The 27,599-nt window shown below is 45.6% G+C and overlaps 1 protein-coding gene across 2 annotated transcripts; it reads right to left on the reverse strand.

Annotated features, from left to right (window-relative positions):
- On the reverse strand, nucleotides 1–27,348 carry SCN3B (sodium voltage-gated channel beta subunit 3). Of its 2 annotated transcripts, XM_009236112.3 has the most exons (7): nucleotides 26,937–27,342; nucleotides 26,453–26,532; nucleotides 18,405–18,568; nucleotides 15,202–15,427; nucleotides 10,923–11,061; nucleotides 5,262–5,347; nucleotides 1–4,917 (listed from the first exon to the last, which is right to left on the reverse strand). In XM_009236112.3, the coding sequence occupies exons 2-6, from the start codon at nucleotides 26,505–26,507 to the stop codon at nucleotides 5,284–5,286; spliced, it is 648 nt and encodes a 215-aa protein (XP_009234387.1). In that variant the 5' UTR covers nucleotides 26,508–26,532; nucleotides 26,937–27,342; the 3' UTR covers nucleotides 1–4,917; nucleotides 5,262–5,283. The 2 variants fall into 2 exon arrangements, with proteins under 2 accessions (XP_009234387.1, XP_063584317.1); XM_063728247.1 differs by lacking the exons at nucleotides 1–4,917; nucleotides 5,262–5,347; nucleotides 10,923–11,061 and adding an exon at nucleotides 11,068–14,447 and having other exon boundaries at nucleotides 26,453–27,348.
- Nucleotides 27,349–27,599: the final 251 nt, after the last annotated feature.

A 27,599-nucleotide genomic window follows, 5' to 3' on the forward strand; every position in this document is an offset into this window, starting at 1 on the left:
TTGTATTCCTTTGTATTGGGGTAGAGGAGGAAAGGGAAGCGGAGAGGCTAGATCACACATTTAGTGTGTGTTTAACGTGAGGCTATTACATGGTTTTCATTCTCATGCATATCCACAGATTGGGTACGGGAATTTGAAGCAGGCTGAGGTGCTGGGGGAAGCCATAGTCTATGGTGCAGACACACTTAGTGAGTAGAGCAAAACCAAAGACAGTGGTTTTTAGGGATACTTTATTAACATGAACAAGGAGTTTACTGAAAAACAGCACATAGAGGCATTACGTTGTTGAGGGCTTAGGTGGTCAGGAACATTTCTAGTTTGGAAAAAGATTGGCTGTGGAAAATCAAGAAAAGGCAATATGAAGATGATAACATGGAAAATAATTCTATCTGTTGCAGGACTAAGAGTTTGCGGATTGTGTTAGATGGCGATTCACAAGCCTGCAAGCACTCGGCCTTCAGCGGCCTCCGTCTCCATCACACACACTGCTCAGCAGAGGCAGCTCTTGCCAAGCCGTGACACAGGGAAGAAGCACAGAGCATTGCTGGCTCTGAGGGTTAGCTGGCCTGGGATGGAGACCGAGTTTGACATATAAATCAGACTTGCTTGGAAGTGCTTATCTCCTGCGTCCTGCTGCAAACTCAACTAAGGGGGAGGAAGTGGGCTGAACTAATCATGAGCTGTCCACCAGCTGAGATTTTAGAGATTAAGTGGGGTTTGGATGATGCTGCTGTTCAGACCTATGACTGCATGGCACACTGAAGGTCTAGGCTAGCGCTTGACAGAGTAGGTGCAAAAAGATGTTAGTAGAATGAGTGGATGATCAGACTGGCAAGCACACCAAGCACTATTCAGATACACTTGCAGTGACTAGGTGAATTCACTGAATTAGGGATTTTTCATTTACAAAATGAGGTGAGAGGAAGGCTTCTTTTGTTTTTGTTTTTCATTTTTTCTTTTTTCATTTTCATGTTAAACTGGGAAAGGGGAAATTAAGATATATTCTGAAGTGTGTCTAGCTCTTGCTTCTCTTTCTTCCTGCAAAGATGCAATGACACAGCCTTTTCCCTCAGATTTATGTGAGGAGGACTCACAGATTCTGAGATGGATGGAATTTCTTTTTTCATCCAATAATTTTGGGGAGAGAGGAGGGAGCTGCTGTCTCTTAACCAGGCACTGCTCTTCACACTTCCCAGCACATTCCTGCTTTGAAAAGTAACTTTCCTAGTAATACGTCTAGTTGGACATCTAAGAAGAAACCTGCAACTCAGAAGGAAGTCTGGGTGTGTGGGTGTTTGGGAATGGAGACACTAAAGGGTCATGCCGTTAAACAAGTGGTGAGAATAAAGGCTGGGGTAGGGACAGGCAGGGAGTGTTTGGGGTTGGGGCTCTGATTCAAGACTGAGGTGACAGTGAAGGTCAGCAGGGCAAGGTGCTCTCGGGGCCAACTGGATTGAGCAATCACATTCATGGCTGTGAAGTAGTAAGAACGGGAAAGTCAGACTGAGCCAAGCTTGGCCTTTAGTGAATTGTGTTATTGAGGATCAGACATGGGAAATATTCAGCACCAAGACAACAGATGGGGTTTCTAAAGTGATATTAATAGCCCTTGAGAACTCTTCTAAGCCCTTTAATAAGCAACATCATGCCAGATAAAGCTTCCAGAGAAACAGACATCTAGTCTGGGTCTTTCATAGTATTATGGGAAAAGACAGGGAGGTGGGTGGAGATTGGAAGTAGGCTGGTGATCACAGCACCTTACTGATTTACAGCCATGATCACATCTCCCAGGAAAGAGTTTAATTGCAATTCAGGAGAAATAATGATGTACAAACCAACTAGAAAGAGAACCAAAATAGGACTGACTCTCAAAGCACATTGCTAGTATCCACCAAAAAGCAAAGTGGTAGAGAAGCAGTGAGTGGGATTAGGGGTGAGAGAAGATGGAGAACATTAGGACAGGCAAGATAGGCAATGGTTAGATGGAAGCTAAAAAATAAGAAAAGGAAGCAGCTATGGTCTAAGTGGAAAGATAACTGAAAGAGGAGTCAGAAGACCTGGATTCTTGCTGTCTACCTACCAGCTAGGTTTCCTTATAATTTAGTAAAGCTACTTAACCTCAGAGAGCCTCAGTTTCTTCTTTTGTAATGTGACCTCACAGGACCAGTTATAGAGAAGAAATAAAATAGTTAAGTGAAAATACTTTGTAAACCATATAGTTCTAATGAAAGTGTCAAGAATGAGAAGAATGGAGAAGTTAGAAAAAGGAAGAGTGGGGAAGATAACCTGTCAAGGATAAATAAGTGATAGGTACCATCCAGCTTCATTAAAAGTCACACAAGCAGCATCTGAGTTGGGTTTTTTTAAAAAGAAGAGAAAAAGGCAATCATGCATACTGCCGGGTTCGACTTAGATATACGAGCTATTGGGCCACCAAGGAGAACGGAATGGTAGGAAGCATCTTGCTACTACCACAAGCTGTGGCATCCATGAGCTACGGGACTGGAAAAATTTCACACTAAGGCCAATTTTCCTAACTATAAAGTTAAAAAGGTCTGTATTCTCTCCCTTATTTCAGAGGGATTGTGTGGAAAATTACCAATAAGAAGAGTCTTGAATTTATTGCAAATATTTTCTTCAACAAAATCAGACTCTTTAATGTGTTAACGATCTGGTTTTGGGCCAGGCACCATTGCTGACACCTGTAATGCCAGCACTTTGAGAGGCTGAAGCTGGTGGATTGCTTGAGCTCGTGAAGTCAAGATCAGCCTGGGCAACATGGTTGCCCCCTCTCTCTACATAAAATACAAAAATTAGCCAGGCATGGTGGTGCATGCCTGTAGTCCCAGTTACCTGGGGGCTGAGGTGGGAGGATTGCTTAAACCTGGGGCAGTTGAGGCTGCAGTGAGCTGAGATTGCACCACTGCACTCTAGCCTGGGAGACAGAGTGAGACTCTGTCTCAAAAAAAAAAAAAAAAAAAAAAAGTCTGGTTTTAAGTACTTTCCTAGGGATGGAAGAATGAAAAAAATGAGCTTTTAAGGTAAAGCTCTAAACCAATGGAATATGGTCTTTCCCTATAAAGGGAGGTCCCAGGTCTGAGGGACCTCTCTCTCACTGAATCCCAGTCACCTTCATCTTCTTACATTCCGTAAAGCATCTTTCCCCTCTCTTGTCCCTGGGTGCTGAAGGATGTCACACTTGGACCTGTCACTTAATTAAAATGAAACACGAGATATTGACTAAAGTTTTTTCCAGTTTCTCTGCTCCCTCAAAATCTAGAGGAAAAAAATCTGAAAATTATACATTCATAGGCGAAGTATTTGGAAAGCACCTACCCATCCCTCCCCTCTCACACCGCTCATTTACTTATGATCCATCTCGGACTAAACATTTTTCTTAGTTTAAACATCAGTCTCAGATGCACTCTCCTTTTGGAGGATATTTCAGATTCACAAATCTTTACATAAAGGAAGTTCTTTAAGTCTACCTCATGTTCTTCTCTCTGCTTTTTTGGCCAGTTTCTAGTCATCTGAATCTATCAGAGGTGACCTCAGCCCAGTCTGTGCTTGTGAAAGAAGCATTGCCATAGACAAGTTCAATGTCAGTCTTTTCAGAAACAAAGTTATCCACCGGGCGCAGTGCCTCACGCCTGTAATCTCAGCACTTTGGGAGGCTGAGGTGGGTGGGTCATTTGAGGTCAGGAGTTCGAGACTAGCCTGGCCAACATAGCCTGGCCAACATAGCCAAACCCCGTCTGTACTAAAAATACAAAATTTAGCCAGGCGTGGTGGCGCACGCCTGTAATCCCAGCTACTGGAGAGGCTGAGGCATGAGAATCGCTTGAACCCAAGAGGCAGAGTGAGCCAAGATCACACGACTGCACTCTAGCCTAGGTGACAGAGTGAGACTCCATCTCAAACAAACAAACAAAAAAAACCAAAAAACAAAACAAACAAACAAAAAAATCCATCCCAGGAAGTGTAAACTGGGCAGCACCTACAGCTTATTTCTGCTCCAGTTTATCCTCTTAAGCCTCTTATTCATTTGAGCCCTGTATGAGTCTTAGTTGCCTCCTGTACGTAAAATGAGGAATAATACTGGTGCACAGAAATTTTGAGAGGAAGAACTCAGGAATTTCAGTCCTAATGCCCAGGTGGTGTGCCCACAGGGAAGGCACACATACATTATCGCAATAGGATCAGAAACGTGTTCAGAAACATGTTGCATGACTTTTTAAGAGCCACTTAAATTACCATTGGTCCTTCCCAAGTCTCCTGTCCTTGTCTTCTTAGAGGGAACCTTAGAGACCCATCAGGATCTAGCTCTGGAGTACTAAGCTCCAGAGAACATGTTAGTCCATGCTTCAGGATCTTTCTGTCACTGGAGAACCTAGACAGGCATGCTTCACTCTGATGCTGTAGCAAAGTGGGCCATGAACCTGACAAAACTGGCTTCAGGGAATCCAAGTTAATGACACACTTTTGCATTAACCCGAACTAATCACTCCTGCTTCCTTCTATTAAGACATCCATTCCCTTGCAGTAATGGAGAATGAACCAGTTCCAGCCAGTTAAGGGCAGAGGGAGGTGCTAACTCCAGCACTTGTACAAAGTCATTTGGAGCACGGGAGAAATCCAGTTGGCTTTGCAGTGTCTTGTTGGAAAACTAGGACAGGGTGAGGTTGAGTCTATGTAGAAATGTTGGCTTCTCAGTTCTGGCAGAGTCTTATGGTGCGTAGAGGTCTGATGGAGTTAGGAAGTCAGAGGTGAAAGCTCAGAGGCAGGTGGATGTATGGATGAATGAATGAATAGAATGATGGATGCATGAAGAGAAGCGATGGGGCCCTTGGGGCGCCCTCTTGATGCCATTGACATTGCTGAACATGGGATGTCCAGTCCCTCAGGTGTTCAGGCCACCTACCAAAGATAAAATAACTCACTGAGAATTTCCCACCCAGTCCAGCCCAGCCCAGCCCAAAGATTCTTTGACCAAAGAAGGGAGTTGGAGAATCCTATGCCTCTGTTACCATGGGCAAGTTCAGGTTGCCTCGACACTCAGGTCAAAGCAGTTCACCTTCTGAAGCGGTGACATCATACAGAGCTTTGTGACTTAAAGAATTACCCTGAGGGTGGGGACCCCAGGCAGGGTAGACAGGGACCTAAGGGACCAAATTTAAAGTCACTTAAGTTGTGGGCAACAAAGTCACTTGTAAAACCTGCCATCCACATCTGCCTTCCCCTCCCATGTTCCTGTAGGTCACCTCATGTCACACCGCTCCTGTTCTATTCCTCCACTGGTACCGCAGAGTTCTCCTTGTTCTCAGATGGGATGGCAAGGTAGTCAGACCTATAGAGGACACAGGGAAAGGGAATCAGAGCTTCAGTGCCCGGGATGGGAACAAAAGAGGGGGAAGGAGCAGGGCACGGGAGCAAGGATCTACGGAACAGCTCTGCATTTCCTTCTGCTGTGTTTCTCAAGAGAAAAAACAACCTTTTCTGCAGATTAAAATAATCATTTCCTCCATATATGTATATGAACATCTACCAGGAGTGTATAGCTTCTCATTTATCCAGGTTGTCTTCAGCATTTAGTTAGATTAGTATGTTGGCCAAGGCTCATGCCTCTAATCCCAGCACTTTGGGAGGCCAAGGCAGGAAAATTGCTTGAGCCCAGGAGTTCAAGACCAGCCTGGGCAACATGGCAAAACCCTGTCTCTACAAAAAATACAAAAAACTAGCCTGGCATGGTGGCACGTGCCCATAGTCCCAGCTACTTGGGAGGCTGAGGTGGGTGGATCACCTGAGCCTGGGAGGTCGAGGCCATGATTGCACCACTGCACTCCGGCCTGGCGACAGTGAGACCACGTCTCAAAAATAAAATAAAATAAAATGTTGGCCAAAATGACAGCTGTGAAATTATATTTTATAGTTGTTTCACATGTTTACAGGCTATTTGGGTTTCTACTTCTGAAATTTGTTCATCTGCTTTCCAGTTCTTCTGAGATCTTTGTCTTTTTCTCATTGATTTTCCTTTGATGGTTTCATGTTTTGACAATTTCCCCCAATCTCTTGTTTGTCTAGGAATTTTGCTTCTGGAGTCTTCTAATGAACAGCTGATTCTTTACATATAATGTGATCAAAATTATTTTTCCTCTTGGATTTGTGCCTTTTGTATTGTCTATTGCAAGGTGATAAAGATATTATCTTATATTCCCTTAATGGAATTTTCAAGTTTGACATTTTACTTTGTGTTTAAATCCCCTCACAATTTATTTTGGTTTAGTATGAAAGATGGGGAATCTAATTTTGTTTTGTGTTTTTGTTTGTTTCTATATAGATTAGGAATTTTCCCTGGACCACTTACTGGGCAGTTCATTCTTCCTTCAATCACTATAACATCATCTCTCTCACATATCAGGTTTTCCTACATGCATTAACCTGATTGGTGGCTTTTTGTTTTGTTTGTCCATTTCGTGTGCCTGTGCAGTATCACAAACTCTGTATTCTGAGAGCTCTGTAAGAAACCTTCATCTGGCCGGGCACGGTCGCTCACACCTGTAATCCCAGCACTTTGGGAGGCCGAGGCGGGTGCATCACGAGGTCAGGAGATTGAGACCATCCTGGCTAACACAGTGAAACCCCATCTCTACTAAAAAAATACAAAAAATTAGCCGGGCATGGTGGCGGGCGCCTGTAGTCCCAGCTACTCGGGAGGCTGAGGCAGGAGAATGGCGTGAACCTGGGAGGCGGAGCTTGGAGTGAGCCGAGATCATGCCACTGCACTCCAGCCTGGGTGACAGAGCGAGACTCCATCTCAAAAAAAAAAAGAAAAAGAAAAAAAAGGAAACCTTCATCTCTGATAAGACAAATCCTACCAACCTCTTGCAAATTTACTGCTCTTTCTTTGAAATGGTTTAGACCAAGGGTGGGCAAACTATGGCCTAAGAGCTAAGGATGGTTGTTTGCAAACAAATAGAAGAACAATACGTGACAGGGACCTATGGCACCTGCAAAGCCTAAAACACATATTATCTGGCTGTCCCTTGGTTGAGACTATTTTTGGCCACTTAGCCTTCCATGTGACTTAAGGTCAGCTTATTAAGTTCTTTGAGAAATCTAATGGGCATTTTGATTGGAATTTCATTGAATTTGAAGATTAATTTGGGATAAAATTGTTTACAATCGTGAGGTTTTATTCTCCATCTAGTTACGTTTAAAGTCTTTCAGTAAAGGTTTGTAACTTTTTCTTTAAATGTCTCGTATATTTTTGTCAAATTTATGCCAGGAACTGGAGAGTACTTGTTGCTATTGCAACTTTAAAAGCATTTTAATATTTTAAATATTTAAATTTGTTCCTAAATTTGTTGCTGGAATATAGGTGATTTTTATATTTTGATTTCTATCAACAGTTTTGTGGAATATTCTTCGTTGTCCTAATAGTATTTTTGTAGATTCTCTTAGGTATCCTATGTAAATAGTAGGTATAAATAATGATAATTTAGTTTCTTCCTTTCCAAGTCTTTTTCTTCCTTATATTTACTTGGTCTTCATCTAGGATTTCCAATACAATATTGATAGAAACAGGGAGAGGCAGTCTCCTTGATATGTTCCTGATATTACAGGCACTTGAGGTTTCAACACATAGATGATATTTGCTGTAGGATCTCTTAGTAGCTGCCATTTATCACTTTAAAGATGCTTGGTGTTTAGGTGTAGATGTATTTTATTTATTCTGCTCAGGGCATATTATGCTTCTTGAATCTGAAGAGTCATCCCTCCCTCAGCTGCTCTGTCTCTGAACACTGTCTCGCCTCCATTCTCTGTTCTATTCTGTTTGTTTGTTTGTTTGTTTGTTTTTTGAGATGGAGTCTCACTCTGTCACCAGGCTGGAGTGCAGTGGCATGATCTTGGCTCACTGCAACCTCTGCCTCCTGGGTTCAAGTGATTCTCCTGCCTCAGCCTCCCGAGTAGCTGGGATTACAGGCACGTGCCACCATGCCCAGCTAATTTTTGTACTTTTAGTAGAGACGGGGTTTCACCATGTTGGCTAGGATGGTCTCGATCTCCTGACCTCGTGATCTGCCCGCCTTGGCCTCCCAAAGTGCTGGGATTACAGGTGTGAGCCACTGTGCCCAGCGTCTCTGTTCTATTCTAATGCACCTTCCCATTTTGTTTCCTTTAGATTTATTTGCCATGATTCATCTTTTTCCATCTCTGTGCTTCAGTCTATAGAACTTTCTCACATTGATCTTCTGGTTTTCAGTATCTAATCTTCTGTAGAACCAATACATTGAGTTTTAAATTTTATTGGCTATATTGTTCACTTCCAGATTATTTTGTTTGTTTCTATTCAAATCTGCCTGTTCTTTTATCTTAGAAACTTACTCTATTCTTATGCTTTTGGTTTTTCCTTTTATTGCTTTAACTATTTAAACAAGCTTATTTTTATTATTTATTTATTTCTGAGACAGGCCTCACTCTGTCACCCAGGCTGGAGGGCAGTGTTGCAATCACGGCTCCCTACAGCCTCAAACTTCTGAGTTCAAGCGATCCTCCCACCTCAGCCTCCTGAGTAGCCGACACCACTGGTACACGCCACCACACCTAGCTGGTTTTTTTATTTTTTGTAGAGATGGGACCTCTCCATGTTGGCCAGGCTGGTCTTGAACTCCCGGACTCAATCAATCCCCCTTCCTCTGCCTCCTAAAGTGCTGGGATTACAGGTGTGAGCTACTGCACCCAGCAAGCTTATTTTTTATACTTTGTCAGGTCCTTCTTGTGTCTAAAGCTCCTGGGATTCATTCCTGCCATTTTTCACTCTTGCTCATGCTGGATGGCTTTTCACTGTGTCTTTCAGTTTTGGACTGGACTGTGAAATCAGATCCAGCAGTGCTCTCCCTGGGGAATCCTATTAGGCCTTGGCTGAGAGTGGGTTCCTTCAGAATGGGTTTCATTTGCTTCTATAAGACATTTATAGTTATCACTGGCTGGGGACTGATTTTTACTGCATTTCTCAGCTTAGAGGTTCCTGGATCATGTGAGTAGTACACATTTAAATCTCAGACATTGTGAGAGCAGGCTTGTGGCTACTAATTCTCAAGAATCTTTATTTTTCTACTTGGAGTTAGGCCAAGATGGCTGTTTCCTTGGTTTTTCCCTGGGCTGGTGGGCTGATTATTTTCTGGACTACCCTCTATGTGAGTTGTAACCTTTTGAGGATTCTGGCTCTGCGGAGGGCCTCGGTTCCAACTCTGTTTCTTGTGCAGGCCCAATTGTAGGTTCTTCCTATCCAAGCCCTAAAATCCAAGCACGTAAGTCACCAGGAATTGCTACCTCCCAATACCTCAGCAGCATGCTTCTTTCTCTCCTTATATCCAGTCAGTTATAATCTTTTACTTCCCTAAGATCAGAGATATTATGCAAAATGGTGCTTTCTTTCTTTTTTTCTTTGAGACTGAGTCTCGCTCTGTCACCCAGGCTGGAGTGCAGTGGCGTGATCTCAGCTCACTGCAAGCTCCGCCTCCCAGGTTCACGCCATTCTCCTGCCTCAGCCTCCTGAGTAGCTGGGACTACAGGTACCTGCTACCACGCCTGGCTAATTTTTTGTATTTTTAGTAGAGACGGGGTTTCACCATGTTAGCCAGGATGGTCTCGATCTCCTGACCTCATGATCCGCCCGCCTCGGCCTCCCAAAGTGCTGGGATTACAGACGAGAGCCATCGCACCCGGCCAAAATGATGCTTTCTTTATCAAACATTTCTAACTGGTAATAGCCTAGACTTTTTAGGGTTTGCCTCAGCAAGGTTGTTGGCAATCTGTGGGTTTTTTTCTGTCTTTCCTCTCCCCAGACAACCAGCCAGCATGATCTCTTAGACTCTTTGCTCTTACAGACCCCATCGTTTCTCAAATGTGCTCACCCTCAAGTGACTAGAGTCTCAGAGCAAATGGCTAAGGTACAGGCTGGACATTAGAGGATTAGAGTCCCCACTCTGGACAACTAAGTGCTGCCAGGCTCTAGGGGAAAGAACATGTTGCTTGGAGCTCCTTTGCTAGCAAAGAGCAGTGTCCAGATGGCCTGAGCTCCATGGTATAAAGCAAACAGTTCAATGAGATAGAAAGAGCATGGACATTAGCACTAGAGAGACCTGGGTTCAAATCTCAGCCTTTCCTCTCCCTATCTGTGTGCCTTGGTAAGCTGCTATGAGTCTGCTTGGCATTTACAGAATGGTTATAATAATGTTACTTTTTTGTTGTGTTTTGGGATTTTTATTGTTGTTGTTTTTGAAATGGAGTCTCGCTCTGTCACCCAGGCTGGAGTGCAGTGGCACGATCTTGGCTCACTGCAACCTCCGCCTCCCAGGTTCAAGTGATTCTCCTGCCTCAGCCTCCTGAGTAGCTGGGAATACAGGTATGTGCCACCATGCCCAGCTAATTTTTTATACTTTTAGCAGAGACGGGATTTCACCATGTTGGTGAGGCTGGTCTTGAACTCCTGACTTCAGTTGATCCTCCCGCCTCAGCCTCCCAAAGTGCTGAGATTACAGGCGTGACAGCCATCATGCCCAGCCATAATAATATTACTTTAATGGTTTGTGGTGGCAGCTGATGGTCTTTGCCTTAGTGGTTAAGTGTGCTGGCCAAGAATCAGCAGGCCTGAATTCAAACATCACTTTGTTTCCTAAGCAATGTTTGAATTAAGCAAATGTTTAATTTTTCTTAATGAATTAAGAGTTTGCCTTAAGCAAACTCTCCCAAATTCAGTGTTCTCATCTGTAAAATGGGTATAATAATGGTGCCTATCTCTTAAGTAGTGATCAGAAAGAGGGTGGAGGATGAACGTAAACTGCTTAGCACCTCACCGGTGAGAGCAAGCATTCTGAAGGTGCTAGCTTTCATTATTACTTTGGCATCTCTGGACTTACGCGTTTTCTTGGGCTGCCTCTTCGGCTTTTGAGACCTTTCTGTAGCAATAAATCATCTCGATGAGCAGCCACAAGGTGAGGAAGACCAGAAGGATGTACATCATGATTTCTGAGACCACAGAGGTGAAGTCCTCTCCGGCTGAAAGAAAGAGAACGAGGTTCAGAAGATGCAAGTCCAGCAAACCTAGGGCCGTCATTGGAGCCATATTTTTAAGTAGAGCTTAAATAAAGACTGAGTAAAGAAACTCAAGAAGATGTCAAGGGTATTCCAAATCCTGACTCTCCCTCCCACTGGCTTTCTCACTGACTGTCATCGGCTGCTCGGGAGCCAGGGAAGAGGCAGTGGAATGCCTGGAAGAAGTAGCCGAGCAGTGGAAGGAATCCTGGCTTCAGAGTGAGCTATCTAGACCTGGCTCTCCATTTTGCTATTTACAGGTGTGTAAACAACCATTTCCCTTACTTGAGACTCAGTTTCTTAATTTGTAGGATAAGGATAATAACACTAGTCAGGGGTTTGTGAATATTACATTATCTAATGTATTTCAGAACATCTTGTGAGATTAAAAGTCTACACAGATGTAAGGAACATGCCTTATTTCAACTGCCTCTGTCTTTTGAGCTGCCAGTGGTGGAGGGTGCTATTCCTGGGGAGAGAGCGTTGGAAAACTCATTCAGAGCCAACACAGACAGCCTCCATGAGATATGCGCATATTCTCTACAAGTCTGGGTTAGAACAAGACCTTCCAGGTCATCCAAAACCAAACATAAATATTGGAGGATTTAGTGTATCAACCGCATTGTCCCCAGGGCTGTACTTTTGAAACACAGTTAGGACCCTGCCATTTCCCTGCTGAAAACTCTTCAATGCTCCACACTCCCCTTAGGATGAAGCCCCAACTCTGTTCACGTGACATGCAAGGGCCTTCACAATCCAGGCTTTCTCACCTCATTTCCGTTTGGTTGGCCAGAAAAACTTCTACTACACACTGTGGTATGTTAGAATCTGTGAACTTTTCTTCCTCTTCCCTCTTCCTGAATTGTGTCTTTCACCCATGGCTAGTTCTGTGCTAATATCCTCTCCTGCTTTGCAGTCTCCCAGTAGTTCTAGATTCCTGTGAGGTCCCCTCCTTTGTGAAACCATCCCCAACTTCTCATGCAGAGCTATTCACAACCTTCTCCATGCACTTTTCTTTTCTCTTTTTTTTTTGAGATGGAGCTTTGCTCTTGTCACCCAGGTTGGAGTGCAATGGCATGATCTCGGCTCACTGCAATCTCCACCTCCCAGGTTCAAGTGATTCTCCTGCCTCAGTCTCCCAAGTAGCTGACATTACAGGTGCCCACCACCATGCCCAGCTAATTTTTTATACTTTTTTAGTAGAGATGGAGTTTCACCATGTTGGCCAGGCTTGTCTGGAACTCCTGACCTCAGGTGATCCTCCTGCCTTGGCCTCCCAACGTGCTGGGATTACAGGCGTGAGCCACCGCGTCTGGCCTCCATGCACTTTTCTCATCCATCTGTTATAAGAGTTGTATTGTGCTTATCTTTCTTTTCTGTGGACTGTGTGCTTATTGAGAACATATTTATTTCTGGATTATCTGCCTGCTGTGTAAATCTTAGAATATTTAAAGTGCTCAATAAGTACTTATTGAATGAGTGAAAATAAATATTATCTTATTTGTTTCATGATCAACAAAAAGGACCATTAAAACATACTACATGGCAGATATCCTGATATATCTACTCCTTGCTAGTGGGAGAAATGTTGTAGTCGCCTCTCCCCTTGCCAGCTCTCAACAGCAAGTCAGATTTATGATCTGCAGTTATCCATTGGATCTAAGTCATCCCCAAGTCCTTGGTTGTTAAGAGCACAGCACAGCCTGCCATAACTTTCAGCCCAGAGAGCAGTCCAAAGGTTCCAGGATCACCCAGGTTTCCAGCTGGAGCTAGAGGTCATAGATGCAGTGTGAGGCACATGAGAATGCCGTACAGCTCAAACATCTCACCGCCTTGCTACCACCTGGTGCATTATTTATGATTTGTTTGGCTTAAAGCATGCTCTCTCTTTCAAAATGCAGTAGCCCACAAATGGCAATACAGGAAGCTGTCCTCAGTATTTTTAGTTACCTCTAGGTGAAGAGGCCTCAGGTTTCTGCCTTAGGGCCAGGAGGTGACAGCCAAGGCCAGAATAAACCCAATTTGAACAAAGAGAACCAGGGAGACCTTCTGGGACCACAGGAACGGAGGAGATGTGGGGTTGGTGGGCAGGTGTCATGGTGGGGTGGGTGCATAGCTCTGAGCAAGATGAGGGCAGGGAGTATCTGATGTCACAGAGGCAAAAAAGAAAAAAAAGAAAAAGTGGCAGGGGGTTGGGGTGGTAGGGGTGGGAAAAGAAACAGTGGAAAGAAGGCCTGCCGGATAGGCAAACAATCTGGATTTTCGCCCTGCTTCCAGTGCTAATTTGCTTCACTTCCCTGAGCAAGCCCCTTGCTCTTGCAGAGAACGCTGTTCTCCCGGCCAAAAAATGAGGGGCACCAGAGCTGCACCCCCCAATCACCTGGGGAGTCACCGACTTGCATATGACCTCACTCACCCCTGCCGATCTCACACCTGCAAGGGTGCTGCAGAGGTGTCTACATTTGGAGGAAGCCAATGTGGGCGATTCTGATGTCTGCCCTTTATCCAGAGGCTCTGGATTAAATAAATGATATCCACGCTTCCTTCACACCCGACCATCCACGAGGCTCTGTGGCTCCGATAATAAACTTGTTTTTCCTTCTGTTTTTACCTGAGGCTTGCTCTGGTGCCTGGCAGACGAACTAGCTCAGCCTTGCCACACTTCCCACCAGCTATGCACGAGGGTCTCTGGAGGCAAAAGCCTGGGAGAGCGGAGGTGGAGACAGTTGCGCACTGTGCTAGGGTCTGGCAGGCACCAACCAAAAGTTCCAGATGGTGACCAGGAGAGGGCGCCAGGGCCCCACCCCCGCCCCCCCAGAGGAAAGGCATGTAACTAACGGGGGATAAAGGAACTTCAGAACAGGGGAGTACCTTAGAGAGCCCCCCGCCAACCCCTTCATTTCACACCAGAGGAGCGGGGCTCAGAGCAGGGAAGTGACTCATCAGGTCTGGATTCAGGAGCCCTGAGAGTCCCTCTGCACTTTCAGAATTGACCTACCTTCCATTTTAGTCATATCGTCTGATCCGTTATGTCTCTTTCTCCTTTGTTCATTCACTCTGAGGGCTGAATCTCCGCTTCATTATTTTTATCACAACGACATGATAAAAAATGAATAAACCTGTGGCCTGGAGGTTGGGATTCCTGGATCCTTTTTTCTAGGAAGAGCCCTGTCTTTAACTTTATCTTTTCTTTCATGTCCCACACTTCGGCCTGCTCTCCAGCAGTGATACTGCTGGAGATAGACTGAGAAAGGCTGGAACTCCCCCCTCAGGATGCAGGACTCCGGTTGCAACAGAAACACCTGAGTTAGGCTGCTGAAAGGCCTTCCCACTCACGAACACGGAACTAGCTGTAGGAGTCCAAAGATTTTAAACATGACTAGAGAGCTATCAACATGTCCCCTTCTCCCAGCAGGGAATGAATTTATGTAATAAGAGGTGCCACAGATGGGGAAGGGGTTGCACGTGTGATTATTGTGAAGAAAGATGAAAGAAAAAAAGATTGTCAAACTTTGGTTTAGAGAGAGGTTCTCAAGGTGTGGTCCCAGCAGCAGCACTGCCTGCCAGGCAGTGTGTCATGCAATGCAAACTTTCAGGCTCCACCGACAAAAACAGAAAGGCTGGCTTCCAAAAAGCCCTGCAGGAGATTTTGAGGTTTGCTAAAGTTTGAGAACCCCTGGCTTAGAGGCATGTATTGCTTACAGGCAGAAGGAGAGATGACTTCGAGGTAACCTCATGAGATTTCTCTGACCCCACTGAGTCAGGGATTCAACATAGGCCAGAGAAGAAGCCCTAGCTGAATCAGTAGCTTTAGGCCGTATGGAGGCTAGCCTCTTTCTCTAAGGGACCAGGAAGAGCTCATTCTATCATCTCCAAGCCTTTCTGCTTTGAGGAAAGGCACAGAAAGACAAGCTGCTTAGGGAGTTTACAGGAAGCTGGCCATCAGAAGAAGATGGGTCAATGGTGACATTTTTAGATGTCACCATTCCAAATACATGGGTTTTTGCACTCTTTAAGGGCCTCACTCATGTGGAAAACTGCTGTCCTACCCTTCCCTGTCCACAGAGAGCAGGACGCCCTAGAGACCCTGTGCCTCAGCCTCACCCTCCTCAGTGACTCTTAGGGGGATCAGCCGCGTCGTCTTCACAAAGGGCCGATGCGCCTCAAACTCAAACTCCCGGGACACATTGCAGGTGTAGAGGCCAGAGTCGTTCAGAGTGACGTTGAGCACAGTGATGGACACGTCCTGCAGGTCCTTGCTGCCATTCCACTGCAGGCGCCCCTGAAAGGGGCTCTCCACCTCCTGGTGGCCATTCCGATACTCGTAGATCTGCAGATAGAGGAGCAGAAGAGGGTAGGGCCAGGAAAGGAGATGGGTGGGGGAGCGGGGCAGGAAAGCTGAGTTAGGGACAGGGCAGAGAAAAGGAGCAGAATTGTGCATGGACACGGAAGAGAGGGGACAATGTCACCAGGAGACCCACGATGTGGGGGTCGGATGAACAGGCACAGAGGAGGGTAGGGAAGGGAGCAAAGACAGGGAAGGACGGGCAGAGGCAGCAGGCATCAGGGCATGTGGACGTGGTAAGGACAGAGGCAGCCAGGGGTGTGCGGGAAGAAGCTTGGCAGAAAAAAGGGGTGGAAAGAGGGAGAACAAAGGCAGGCGGGAGAAAAGTATGGGAGCCCAGGAGGGGGACATTGAGAGAAAGATAGGATTGTAAAAAGACAGAAAGAGAGAAGAAGAGAGTAAGATGTGTCCCAGAGCGGCTGGCAAGAGAACAAAGTAGAGACAGCAAGACAGGCAGATTCATTAGTAATGAAGACATGTGGAAGCCCTGGCTTTAAAACTGGACTCTCCGTGCTGGTACTCATCAGGGGCTGTGGGACAGTCTGGGCCAGGCCACAGGAAGGAGGCCCAGGATGCTGAAGCATGGCAGATGAGCGGACAGCCATCACCAGAGAGGCACACGTCACATCTTTTGCTTTGGACTCAATTTTAACTGAAATCTCATCTTTTAAATTTCTTTCCTCAACACTTCCACCCTCTGACATAACAGCCGAACTCATTTCTGACTCCAGCTTCTATGTGCCATTCTCTCTTTCTACAGCTGTGCTGGCTAGTCTAGTCTCCACTAGCCACATGTAGCTACTTAAATTCAATTTCTTAGAAATTAAATAAAATGTAAAATTCAGTTCCTCAGTGGCACTGGCCACATTTCAATTATTCATAGCCACATGTGGCTGGTGGCCACTGTATTGCACAGCACAGATAGAGAAGGTTTCCATCATCACAAACATTTCTGTGAGACAGCCTTGCTCTGGATTTCCATGGATTTTTTGCTGTTGTCGTTTTATTTTTCATTTTCTTCTTCTTCTGATCCACCTTCTCCTCACTTTGGGCAGGCCTGGAAGCAATGTGGGCAGCTATCACTGGTACATGACCAGGCCTGAAGCCCCTGGGGGCCTTTGCATCTGGCCAAGACATCCAGCCTCCTACAGCTGGGGGTAGCCTCAGTTGCAGCTTCATTGACGTGTCACTGTCACACCTGAGCCAGGCTCTGGGAAGTCTCTGCTGGTCCCAGTCTTGGCACCTGACTGTTGCAAATCTACATCAGAATGGCACATAGAAGCTAGAGTCAGAAATGAGTTCGGCTTTAGGACAGTGAGAAAGAAGAGCAAGCTAAACCCAGTTTCACCCTTCTGTTGTCTCCGTTACAAATCTTTGTGGAGGAGAAACTTGCCCCCAGGAAGTCAAAGCAGTGCCGTAAAAAGGGCCTTGTATCTACTGTTAGACCACCTGGCTCAAGTCTAAGCTGTCTTAGTTATTAACTTAACTTCTTTGAGCCTCAGTTTCCTCATTTCTGTGTCTATATTTTCTCTAGCAAACATTTAACATAGTGCTTACTATATTCCAGAAACTATTTTTAATGCATTAAAAATTATAGCTCATGAGTCCTGGTAACAGCCCTATAATTTGGATATGCTTTATATCCCCGCTTTAAAAATAAGGCAACTGAGGCACAGAAAGGATGACCAACATGTCCAAGGACACAGAGGTAATAAGTGTGAAGTCAAGAATCAAACCCAGGTGACCTGGCTCCAGAGTCAGTGAAGGAGTAAATAATGGTCATCTCCAAGGTGGTATTCAAAATATGTGACAACTGACCAGGCGCGGTGGCTCACACCTGGAATCCCAGCACTTTGGGAGGCTGAGGTGGGTGGATCACCTGAGGTCAGGAGTTCGAGACCGGCCTGGCCAACATGGCAAACCTCTGTCTCTACTAAAAATACCAAAATTAGCTGGGCATGGTGGTGCATGCCTGTAGTCCCAGCTACTGGTGAGGCTGAGGTGGGAGAATCGCTTGAATCTGGGAGGCGGAGGTTGCAGTGAGCGAGATCACACCACTGCACTCCAGCTGGGTGACAGAGGGAGACTCCGTTGAGAGAGCAAGAGAGAGAGAAAGAGAGAGAGAATATATATATATATATATATATATACATATATATATACACACACGTATATATATAATGTATATATACATGTATATATATACACATATATACATGTATATGCATATATATGTGTGTGTGTGTGTATATATATATATACACACATATACAACCACTTTGCCACTGGCACCAACCAACCAGAACTGACATTGGCTATGGTGCAGGAGCAGAATCTGGAAGACTCCCAGCTCTGCCAGGAGCGAATCTCTTAGTTTCCAAATCATGGATAAGTCTAGGGGTTCAGCCACTTAGGAGACTCGGCACAGCAAGTATCCACGAGAGAACTGTCTGAAATAATTTACTAACTGATGTGGCTGTGCTGGGTGTCCCAGGTGAATATCACCCTTGGATCACTCTTTGTCATCCCTGTCATTCCTATTTCAATGGGACTGTAGGAGTTAAAGGAGCTAACCTTTGTTATTTCACATAATGATGCTTTGTGTTGTTCCAATTTCTTTATTAATTTAATGCATATACTAGGATGGCACAGAAGATTAGATGAAAACACCTGCAAAATGCCTGGTAGGGTGCCTATCACATAGTAGGCTTTAAATATAGCTTATCTCTTTCCTCTGCTTCCTCCAGCCTATAATCAAGGGTGCTTGCAGCTGGCCCAGTGCCCTTTCTCTCACAGAAGCTGGGGCTTCACTAAGGCTGTCAGTTATCTGCTGAGGAGCTGTCAGTGTTTGGAAGAGAAAGAGCCAGGGTTTGCTAGCTCGGCATCCCCCGGACTGTCAGGAGCCAGGCTTGGAACAGCACAGGCTAGTAGAAGAAAGGCCAGAGTCAGCAGTCTAACATACAAGGAAATCTTTACCGCCCTCAGGCCTGTAGAACCATTCCACCACGGTGGTGGCCTCCACCTCCTCTCTCTTCATGCAGGAGATGCAGCGCAGCTTCATGGGGTTGCCCTGCACGGCCTCCGTCTCCGAGGGCACTTCCACACACACAGGGAAGCAGACACTGACTGCAGAGAGGACAGATGGACAGAGAAGGAACAGCAGGTGGTGGGGGAGGGGCACAGGAGAGAGGCATTGGAGAAGAAGGAGGGAGGGAAGAGAGACAGAGAAGGAAGAGTCATGAGGCAAACTTGAAAAAAGCACGTGTCTACACCTTCACCTGCGCTCCCTGAGTGTACATGCTCAGAACATGTACACATTGGAGACCTGGATGATCTAGACATTGACTGAAATCCTTCCCCTGGAAGCAGTGGAGATGCAGCACAGCATATTATACTTGAGCCCTGCCCTCTAAGTCTTATAGCCCAAATGGGAGACAGGGCATCTGCCTACCCAGCGACCATCCATCCCCCTTCATTCCACTACCATTCATTAAAATCCACTCTCTGCCAGGTCTGATGCTAGACTAGAGATGCAAAGATGAATAAAACACTAACCATGCCCTAAATGCATTTATAATCCAATAGGGAACACGTATTCCTAACTAGGATTAAACCACACCACAGCAAGTAACACACTCATGATATGTTCTGTTCGTAGAAGACAGGCAGTTAGTTACTCCCAGTTGGCCTGGGGAGAAAGGAAGAGAAGGATGGTGAAACATGAGGTTAGAAAGGTAGGCAGGACCCATGCTGTGAAGACCTCTATGTGTCCCTTCCAGTGTGGGGTATCAAATGTTTTAAAGCCGTGGAGAGATGTAATTATATCTTTGTTGTGTGAAAACTGTAGGTAATTCTGACACATGGTGGAGGTTGGAGCAGCAGTGAAGAAAATGGCGAGCGGACCACTAGGCTGGAGCAATGGTCTATGCAGAGGAGTATAGCGAGACAAGTTAAAATCTGGAGTGGGGTCAGATTGTGGGACACCTTGCATGCCACACAGAGGTCTAGACTTAGTGTTTCTGCCCTCTAGAAACTTGAAGTCTGTGTTTTAAAAGGAGGCAAGTATATCAGCTTGATAATTCAGAATAACTTGAGTGGGACAAGGCTGCCAGCAAAACATGTGCAAATGTGAGCTGCATTAACAGATGTACAGTGTGCAGGAGGAAGGAGGCGTAGCTTCTCAGCACTGTTTTTGGAACAAATCTGGACTACTGCGATCAGTTCAGGATGTCACATTTTAAAAAAGGAAGTTGTTCAAAGAGTGCATGTCCAGAGGTGAGGGAGATGGTGAAGGATCTGGAGATAAAGTCTGGTGAGGAAAAAATGGGAGAATTTGAGTTGCTTAGCTTGGACACAGAACATATCTGTCTTCAAATATTTGAAGGCTGGCAGATGGAAGAGAAATTTGATTCTGCCCAACCCTAAAAGTTATAAGAAAAAAATAAGTTTAATGCAATAAAGACAGAATTTTCTGGTTTTGGAGCTGTTCACAAATGCAAATAACTAAATGGTAAGAGAGTGTACACAGCATTGTTTGGGATATTTGAAAGTAAGATGAGGCCAGGTGCTGTGGCTCACACCTGTAATCCCAGCACTTTGGGAGGCTAAGGTGGGAGGATTGCTTGATGTTAGGGGTCCGAGACAAGCCTGGGCAACATAGTGAGACCCCTGAGTCTACAAAAATAAAATAAAATAAAAATTAGCCAAACATGGTAGCACACAACTGTAGTCCCAGCCACTCAGGAGGTAAGAGGATTGCTTGAGCCCAGGAGTTTGAGGCTGCAATGAGCTATGATGGCACCACTACACTCCAGACTGGCTGACAGAGTAAGACCCTATCTCTTAAAAAAAAAAAAAATGGTCACCACGGATTCTTATATTAGGACTTTGAAGATCCCTTCTGATGCTGCTTTTTCATGAATTAATAATAAAAACAGAACCCCCAGAAAAAAAAGAAATAATACACACTGACATTTAAAAACTAGTCCACTGTTAATGGTCAGCCTGTTCATCTCCTGGCAGAGCATTCTTTCCTAAAAGCAGAGGAAGGTTTTATTTAGAGCTTAATATGACACTGACATAAATTAATTTTGAGTCCAAAAACTGTGTTTGATTGACTTAGAAGGCAATGTATGTATTTTAAAACAGAGTTTAAAAACTAGTGGCACTAGAATTAATTTAAATTTTAAACATCAAGGTAAAATAAATTTAATTGGGTTTTCAACTCTCCAGCAAGATGGGCAAGTCTTTTCTGACAATCTTCAAGAGGGCCTAGTGCTTCTGCAGGTGGTGAGCCACGTTAATGAAGAGGGGACTCACATCTAGGGATAACTGATCAGAAACATCTTCAGCATATGATGAGTTTGAAGTATTGATTGTAGATCTGATTAAACGAAAAGGATGTGTGGTTTGTGCAAAAGTTTGTGAGTGGGCAGAGGGGCAGAGGGTATGCAGCAGGAACTCCGTGTAGTACGGAACCTCAAGGCACATTCATATTTAATGAGAGCTGGCAAAGATCAATTCATTCATTTCATGTTGACAAACTCAGAAGTGGACTAAGAAGTCTCAAGGAATGCACAGTTACAATTATAGAGGCAGGGTGAAGACAGAGTCTGGCAACTGAAGAGCTGGGTTTGATGTACTATGTAGATGTACTATGTAATCTCTCTGAGACTCAGTTTATTCATCGACATCATGCTGAAAATTACATCTCTCTAGTAGGTTTATCATGAGAATTCTGTGGATTAATTTACATGAACATGCTTTGTACAAATGTCATTATTCATGTTATTCTATCTTTCATTTATTTCACAAATATACTGAGTGCCTTCTGGGTGCCAGCCATTATTCTAAGTACGAAGAATACACCAGAGAACAAAAGAGAAGAATCCCTATTTTATGGAGCTTACATTCCAGTGGGGGGAGAGGGAAAACAGCAACATTAAATGGTAAAAAGTGCTGTGAGAAAAAATGAAACAGTACAGGAGAGAGCGTATGCACAGGGTCATTGGAGGATGGCCTTTCTGAGAAGGTATCATTGTGCAGGCGCTGAAGAAAAGAAATGAGGGTACAAGCTATACACATATCTGTGTGAAGCCATGTCAAACACAGGAAATTGCAACTCAAGGGCTCAAGGGGCCCAAAGGAGTGTGTTTCTCATGCTCAACAGACAGCAAACAGCCCAATGTGGAAATTACAGCAAACAACGTGAGACTAGAAGGGGATGAAGCAATAGGAGGGATGGGGAGGGCCAGATCGCAGCAGGTCTTATTGGCCATATTAGAACCTTGGCATTTGCTTAGAGTAACATGGGAGCAGCAGAAGGTTCTGAGAGGAAGAATGATGGGATCTGATTTGTACAAGATCATATGATCTGATGCTGTGTTGGGAATAAACTGATGAAGTGAAAGGGACAAGGGTGGAATCAAAACAGCTAAGAGGCCTGGTACAGGGATCAGATTGGAAGACGATTTTGTTTGGGTGAAGATGACAATAGAGCTGGTGGAGTTTGAAAGAAATTAAATGAAAGAAAATGATTTGCTGGATTAACATCTTTGAAAAGGTGAGAGGTGATGTGCTCTAGTGAACAAGTAGATGGGATGCCAGAGATAGAAGCATAGTTAGTTCATTTATAGTTAATGGAGGGAAGGCAGTCAGGATGGCAAATGGGGTATGGCAGAAAGTGGGGTAGCCCCTCTCTTTTCTTGGTTGCCCCTAAGGTAACAATAATCCAAGGTATCATCATAGAGCAAGTCCCACTGCTTCCCTTCTGGTCAAAATCTAGTTTCAGGGCACGACAACTCTGCTCATATGATCCTGGAGAGTACATTGAAAAATGGCCACAGAGTCCCCCCACCTCTGTTTGCTTGCCTTTTGCAGTGTGACTTGCTGCTCCTTTCTTCAAGAGGTAACATCCCTTGAGTCTTCAGCACACCACTGCCTGCCTTTCTTTCTTGCTTGCTTGCTTGCTTTCTCTCTCTCTCTCTTTCTTTTTTTTTTTTTAGATGGAGTTTCATTGTTGTCACCCGGGCTGGAGTACGATGGCATGATCTCGGCTTACTGCAACCTCCGCCTCCTGGGTTCAAGCAATTCTCCTGCCTCAGCCTCCTGAGTAGCTGGGATTACAGGCGCCCGCCATCATGCCCGGCTAATTTTTGTATTTTCAGTAAAGACGGGGTTTCACTATGTTGGCCAGGCTAGTCTCAAACTTCTGACCTCTGGTGATCCACCCACCTCGGCCTCCCAAAGTGCTGGGATTACAGACATGAGCCACCACGCCCAGCCCGCCACTGCCTTTCTTTCTATGAAACCCTCTAGGTATTCAAAGAAGGCTGTAAATATGTCAGAAGCTAAACTTACATTGCTGACTAAAAGTAACAAACTCTTGGAATAATGTTGACCAAATCATTTGACCTTTGTTCTTCTCTTCAATTTCCATAATAATAATGAAGAAATTTATGAGAAGGAAAAACATGATGTATTAATAATGATCATATTTCACTAAGGAGTAGTAGCATCCATCTATCATGAGGTGGATAATAAAGTATTATGAACCAACTTCCATGATACCCTCAAATCTTTCTCTTCTTTGGACATTGCCAAATTTTTCCTCCTGAGATTGCTCTAGAATGCTTTCCTTTGCACTGAGATAATGAAAAATGTGATTAGAATATAAACAATTTCTAAAAAGGGGTAATAAATGAAGTTATTTTTAGATGCTGACACCCTGACGTGACTTGGTCTGTCAATTTAGCTGGTCACTTAGGGCCTTGAATAGGATGCATGAAGGACCACTAGGGGAAGAGAGGAAAACACTCCCTAACACACAGGGCAACTAGAAAGGCAGGCCTGGAGAAGAAGGGCAGAGAAGGTACTAGGTACTAGTGGTTGAGGCCCCAGGACAGGTGATGGTGTGGGGAAGGGATGGGACGGTAGCTCAGAAGAGAAATGGGAGGACAGGTGCCCTCCTGGCGATTGTGCATAGTAGCACATGTGTCCATGAGAGGTGCTAGAAGGAGCACTGGAAGACTGAAATCAGAAAACAAGGGTTCTCTAGCAAGTCCTTTCCCTTCCCTGAGCTCATTTTCTCATCTCTAAACTGGAAATAACACTCTTTCCCCTGACTACCTCAGGGATAGATATGAGGACCAAAACAAGCAATGTATTGAAAATTACACTGTAAACTGTGATGCACAGGCAAGTATAGGGTTTTATTTATTTATTTATTTTAAAGGCTGGGCATGGTGACTCATGCCTATAATCCTAGCACTATGGGAGGCTGAAGTAGGAGGATTACTTGAGCCCAGGAGTTAGAGACCAGCCTGGGCAATATGGCGAGACATCGTCTGTATTAATTTTTTTTTAAATCTCTTTAAAAAATAAAAATTATTACATGCTTTTACATGCTTTAATAAAGGAAATAAGAAACTTTTTTTCATGCTTGCAGAAAGTAAATGGAAAGACTCTTTCCCTTCATATTGTACATCATATTAAAAAATCAACTTTGGAAGGGGGAACGCATCTAACCCAGCATTGTCCAATATTGGAATTACATGCAAATCAAATGAAACTGTATCTGTGAAGGGAGGCTGTTTTTCTTTCTTTCTTTCTTTCTTCCTTTCTCTTTTTTTTTTAGACAGTCTCGCCCTGTTGCCCAGGTTGGAATGCAGTAGCATGATCTTGGCTCACTGCAACCTCCACCTCCCAGGTTCAAGCAATCCTCCTGCCTCAGTCCCCCTAGTAGCTGGGATTACAGGCACGCACCACCATGCCCAACTAATTTTTGTATTTTTAGTAGTGATGGGGTTTTGCCATGTTGGCCAGGCTGGTCTCAAACTCCTGACCTCAGGTGATCCACCCGCCTCGGCCTCCCAAATTGTTGGGATTACAGGTGTGAGCCACTGCGCCTGGCGAAGGGAAGCTGTTTTTCTTACAGTTAACAACCAAGTATCCTGAACCACTTCCCTTTCCCTTCCACAGCTTTTCAGTTTGGTGAGACAACACTCAGGTTGCAAAGAAATTGAGAACGGGCAAAGATGGGCATACTGTGTACACTTCTTCCAAAGTTTTTTGGGGATCAGGGAGGGGATGGGCACTCTGTCAATTCTAGCAATATTCTTCAAAGATTTCTCTACCATTCATCTGTGGAACTGAAAAGGATGTTAGATATCACCCGTGCCAACTTCCAAACATTACACAGAAGGAACCAGATAGCACTTTAAGGTTGTTATATAGTAAGCTAGTGGCAAAGCTGAGACTCCAATGCAGGTTGCACAAGTTCTAGTTAAAAGATTCTTAGATGATAGCATGTTCTCTCCCTCCACTGGAATTCAGGCAGGGATCTCAAAATCTTAGATTAGAGTTTAGGAAGAAAGTCTCTGCAGAGTCTCACCCCAACCCTTATCCACAACTTCAGCTTTACCAACACTCTTTTTATCTGGCCAGGCTAACGTCTTCTAAGCCTCGTGTCCCCAGCCTTAGCCTCCCCTGAGAAAATTTCAGCCTTAATCTTCAAGGCAAGTGAGATCATTGGCAACATATTATGGCTGCTCCATCTCCAGGTCTGGTCTACTCTACTGGGGATGGCTGGTGATGAGTCCGTCCTTGGGGCTGACATTACCTCCCTCCTCAACCTTCCTAGTCTGTCTCATCAGGCATTTTGACAGGAAGCTTGGCTCTGCCTCTGGTCACATGCAAAATCCAGATAATGCTGGCAGCTAGAGTTAGTCCTGGAGGCTTGAAAAAGTAATACTAAAGCAAAGAGGCAGCTCCCATCAGCATGTCTGCCACTGTATAGGCACGATGAGTTTCATGCCAACCATGGGAACATAAGCTCACATGCCTCGTTTCAGGGAGGCAGGTGGGTACAATTGTGTCCAATTACCCTGTGTATTGATTTTAGCACGGAGAAAGGTAGCTAAGATCATGTAAAGCAATCTGTCTGCTGAAGAGAACCTATATTTTATCTGAGGATCTAATCATAGACACCAAGGCAGAGATGCCCAGAACTACCACCCCCACTCCTGCCATACACACACTACTACACTCTCACCCATGCATTCAGATGTCTATGCCAACATGCTCACACACATGCTAGTGCACACATCCAGACACTGAAATATACTTACATACAGTAAAACATTGTCTCAATCACACAATCAGACATTATCACATAGATCAACTCCCTTTACACACATTCAGGCACTCCAAGACCGTCTCTGACACTCTCCTCAGCCTTTACTGTTCCAAGTGTAAGATTCCCTTATTTGGAGGGGGAAGGTCACCTCAGTTTCTCACAGCTGACAAGCAAGAATCTATTCACCTCTGAAGGCAAAAACCCAGCTCTCCTCCCCAAACGCCAAAGCATCTTAGTTCCACAGGTTCATGCAACAAACAAAAAAAAAAAAAAAAAAAAAGAAGAAGAAAAAGAAAGATGCATTTCACAGTTGCCTATTTATTTAATATATAGCAGTAAATGGGTGAAGCCAGTTTTCTTCCCATTCCTTGTTAAAATTAAGAAGATGATGAGCAACTAAAGTATTTTCACTCTCAAAATTCATGCATCCAGCTTTTATGTTTTTTTAATTTAATTTTATTTTATTTTTAATACACAGAAACGAATTTGAAGACCCAGTAAGCTTTCCAGGAGTATGGACTCCTTGATGAGAAATAAAATGTAACCACACAGGAGGTTTTTGTTCGTGAACGTGACTGCATTTCCTTTCAGCAAAGGGAAAGGGAAAAAATACTTTGGAATGATCAGGAAACTGGAGGAAGGGCGGAAGAACCACCAAAGGAGGTTGGAGAATAGCGGCGAAGGGCGGTGGGGAGGCGCCTTTCCCATCTCAAAATCCCAGCTCTCATGGAACCCTTGCCATCTCCATGTCTGGCAGATATGCACAGAGGCAAGCCAGCCAGAGCTCTTTTCTGTCACCAACGACATCAATGTGTTATTATTGTTAGCATTATTACTGTTACCTGCATCCGGCATGGCGAGGTGCTGGTACTTACCCCAGTAGATAAGCACGAGAGAAGCCAGGGGAAACAATCTGTTGAAGGCAGGCATTTTCTGGGGCTGGCGGCTTCCGAGGCTACACAGAGAGATTCCCTCGGTCACGGACTGCGCCCTCTCAGATTCTTTCGAGGAAACCCTTCGGGACGAACTGCCCCCAGGGGGCGACTTTCTGACCGAAGGAAGGGCCGAGCACCGGTGCCTGGGGAGGCCCTGGGGGCTTTTGGAGCCGGGCGGGGGCTTTGGGCCCTAAGTGACCCCACTGGACCTCCCCAATTCGAGGGAGCTGATCAGCCGCTCCGCGCCCGCTCTCGCCGGCGCTCAGCACCACGGACAGTCGCCTCCCCGCCCACCCTGGAACTCCAGCTTCCACTCGAGCCCCTCCCTGCCTCGCTCGTTTTGCGCCCAGGGCAAGCTCAGCTCGGAAGGGAGTCGCACTGCTGGCCTAGCAGCCAGGCTGTCGAAGGGTCCAGGTTGATTCACCTCTCGCCTCCCCAGGATCGGCTGCGCTCCGACTGGAATCCTCCCAGCCCCGCGGCTCCTGCTTCGTCCTCCCTAACCGCTTCTCCAGCTGGGCGTGTCCCCACTCCCGAAGCCGCCTGGGCTGCCCGTCTGGGCTACAGAATGCGTTCCACGTCGGTCCCGTCCACGCCCGCCCTCGGCTCCCCAGGGAGGTGCAGCGGGGTCGGGAAGGAAGCCTCAGCTCCCGTTCGGCCGGCGATGTCAGAGGTTGGAGGGTGGGTGTAGAGGGGGAGCCCCTTCCCGGGAGCTCGCCCCCGGATGGTGCGGGGCCCGGACCCTGGGTGGCGGGTGATCAGCAACCCTTCTCTAGGCCCCCAGGCCGGGTGTGCTGTCAGCCCTGACATGCGCAGGCGGCTCTCCGCCCCCACCTCCGCCCCGGACCCTCCCCCTAGTGCACACTCCCCACCCACTGATGGGCGTGCACCTCCCAGGGCCCAGCGCCGCGCCGAGCGGGGGCGGAGCCGGGAGCGGCGCAGACACTTCCAGCCCGGAGATCTCTGCTCGCGCGCTCGCTGGTCTCTGCAGGTCTCCCTCTCGCGCCTCCGCACCTCCCCCGAGCTCAGGCGCACCGCCGCCCTCGGCTCACGCCCTCCAGGCAAACCCACTCCGCTCCCGCACGGACTT

This window comes from Pongo abelii, chromosome 9, assembly GCF_028885655.2.
Source record: "Pongo abelii isolate AG06213 chromosome 9, NHGRI_mPonAbe1-v2.0_pri, whole genome shotgun sequence".
NCBI lineage: Eukaryota > Metazoa > Chordata > Mammalia > Primates > Hominidae > Pongo > Pongo abelii.

What these genes read in the sequence shown, in the direction of transcription:
- SCN3B (XM_009236112.3), bottom strand. Translation starts at nt 26,507, where the DNA reads ATGCCTGCCTTCAACAGATTGTTTCCCCTGGCTTCTCTCGTGCTTATC. An exon ending in TCTCGTGCTTATCTACTGGG is followed by an intron (nt 18,569 to 26,452) that starts GTAAGTACCAGC and finishes TCCTCTCTGCAG; the next exon opens with TCAGTGTCTGCTTCCCTGTG. An exon ending in AGGGCGGTAAAGATTTCCTT is followed by an intron (nt 15,428 to 18,404) that starts GTATGTTAGACT and finishes CTCTATCTGCAG; the next exon opens with ATCTACGAGTATCGGAATGG.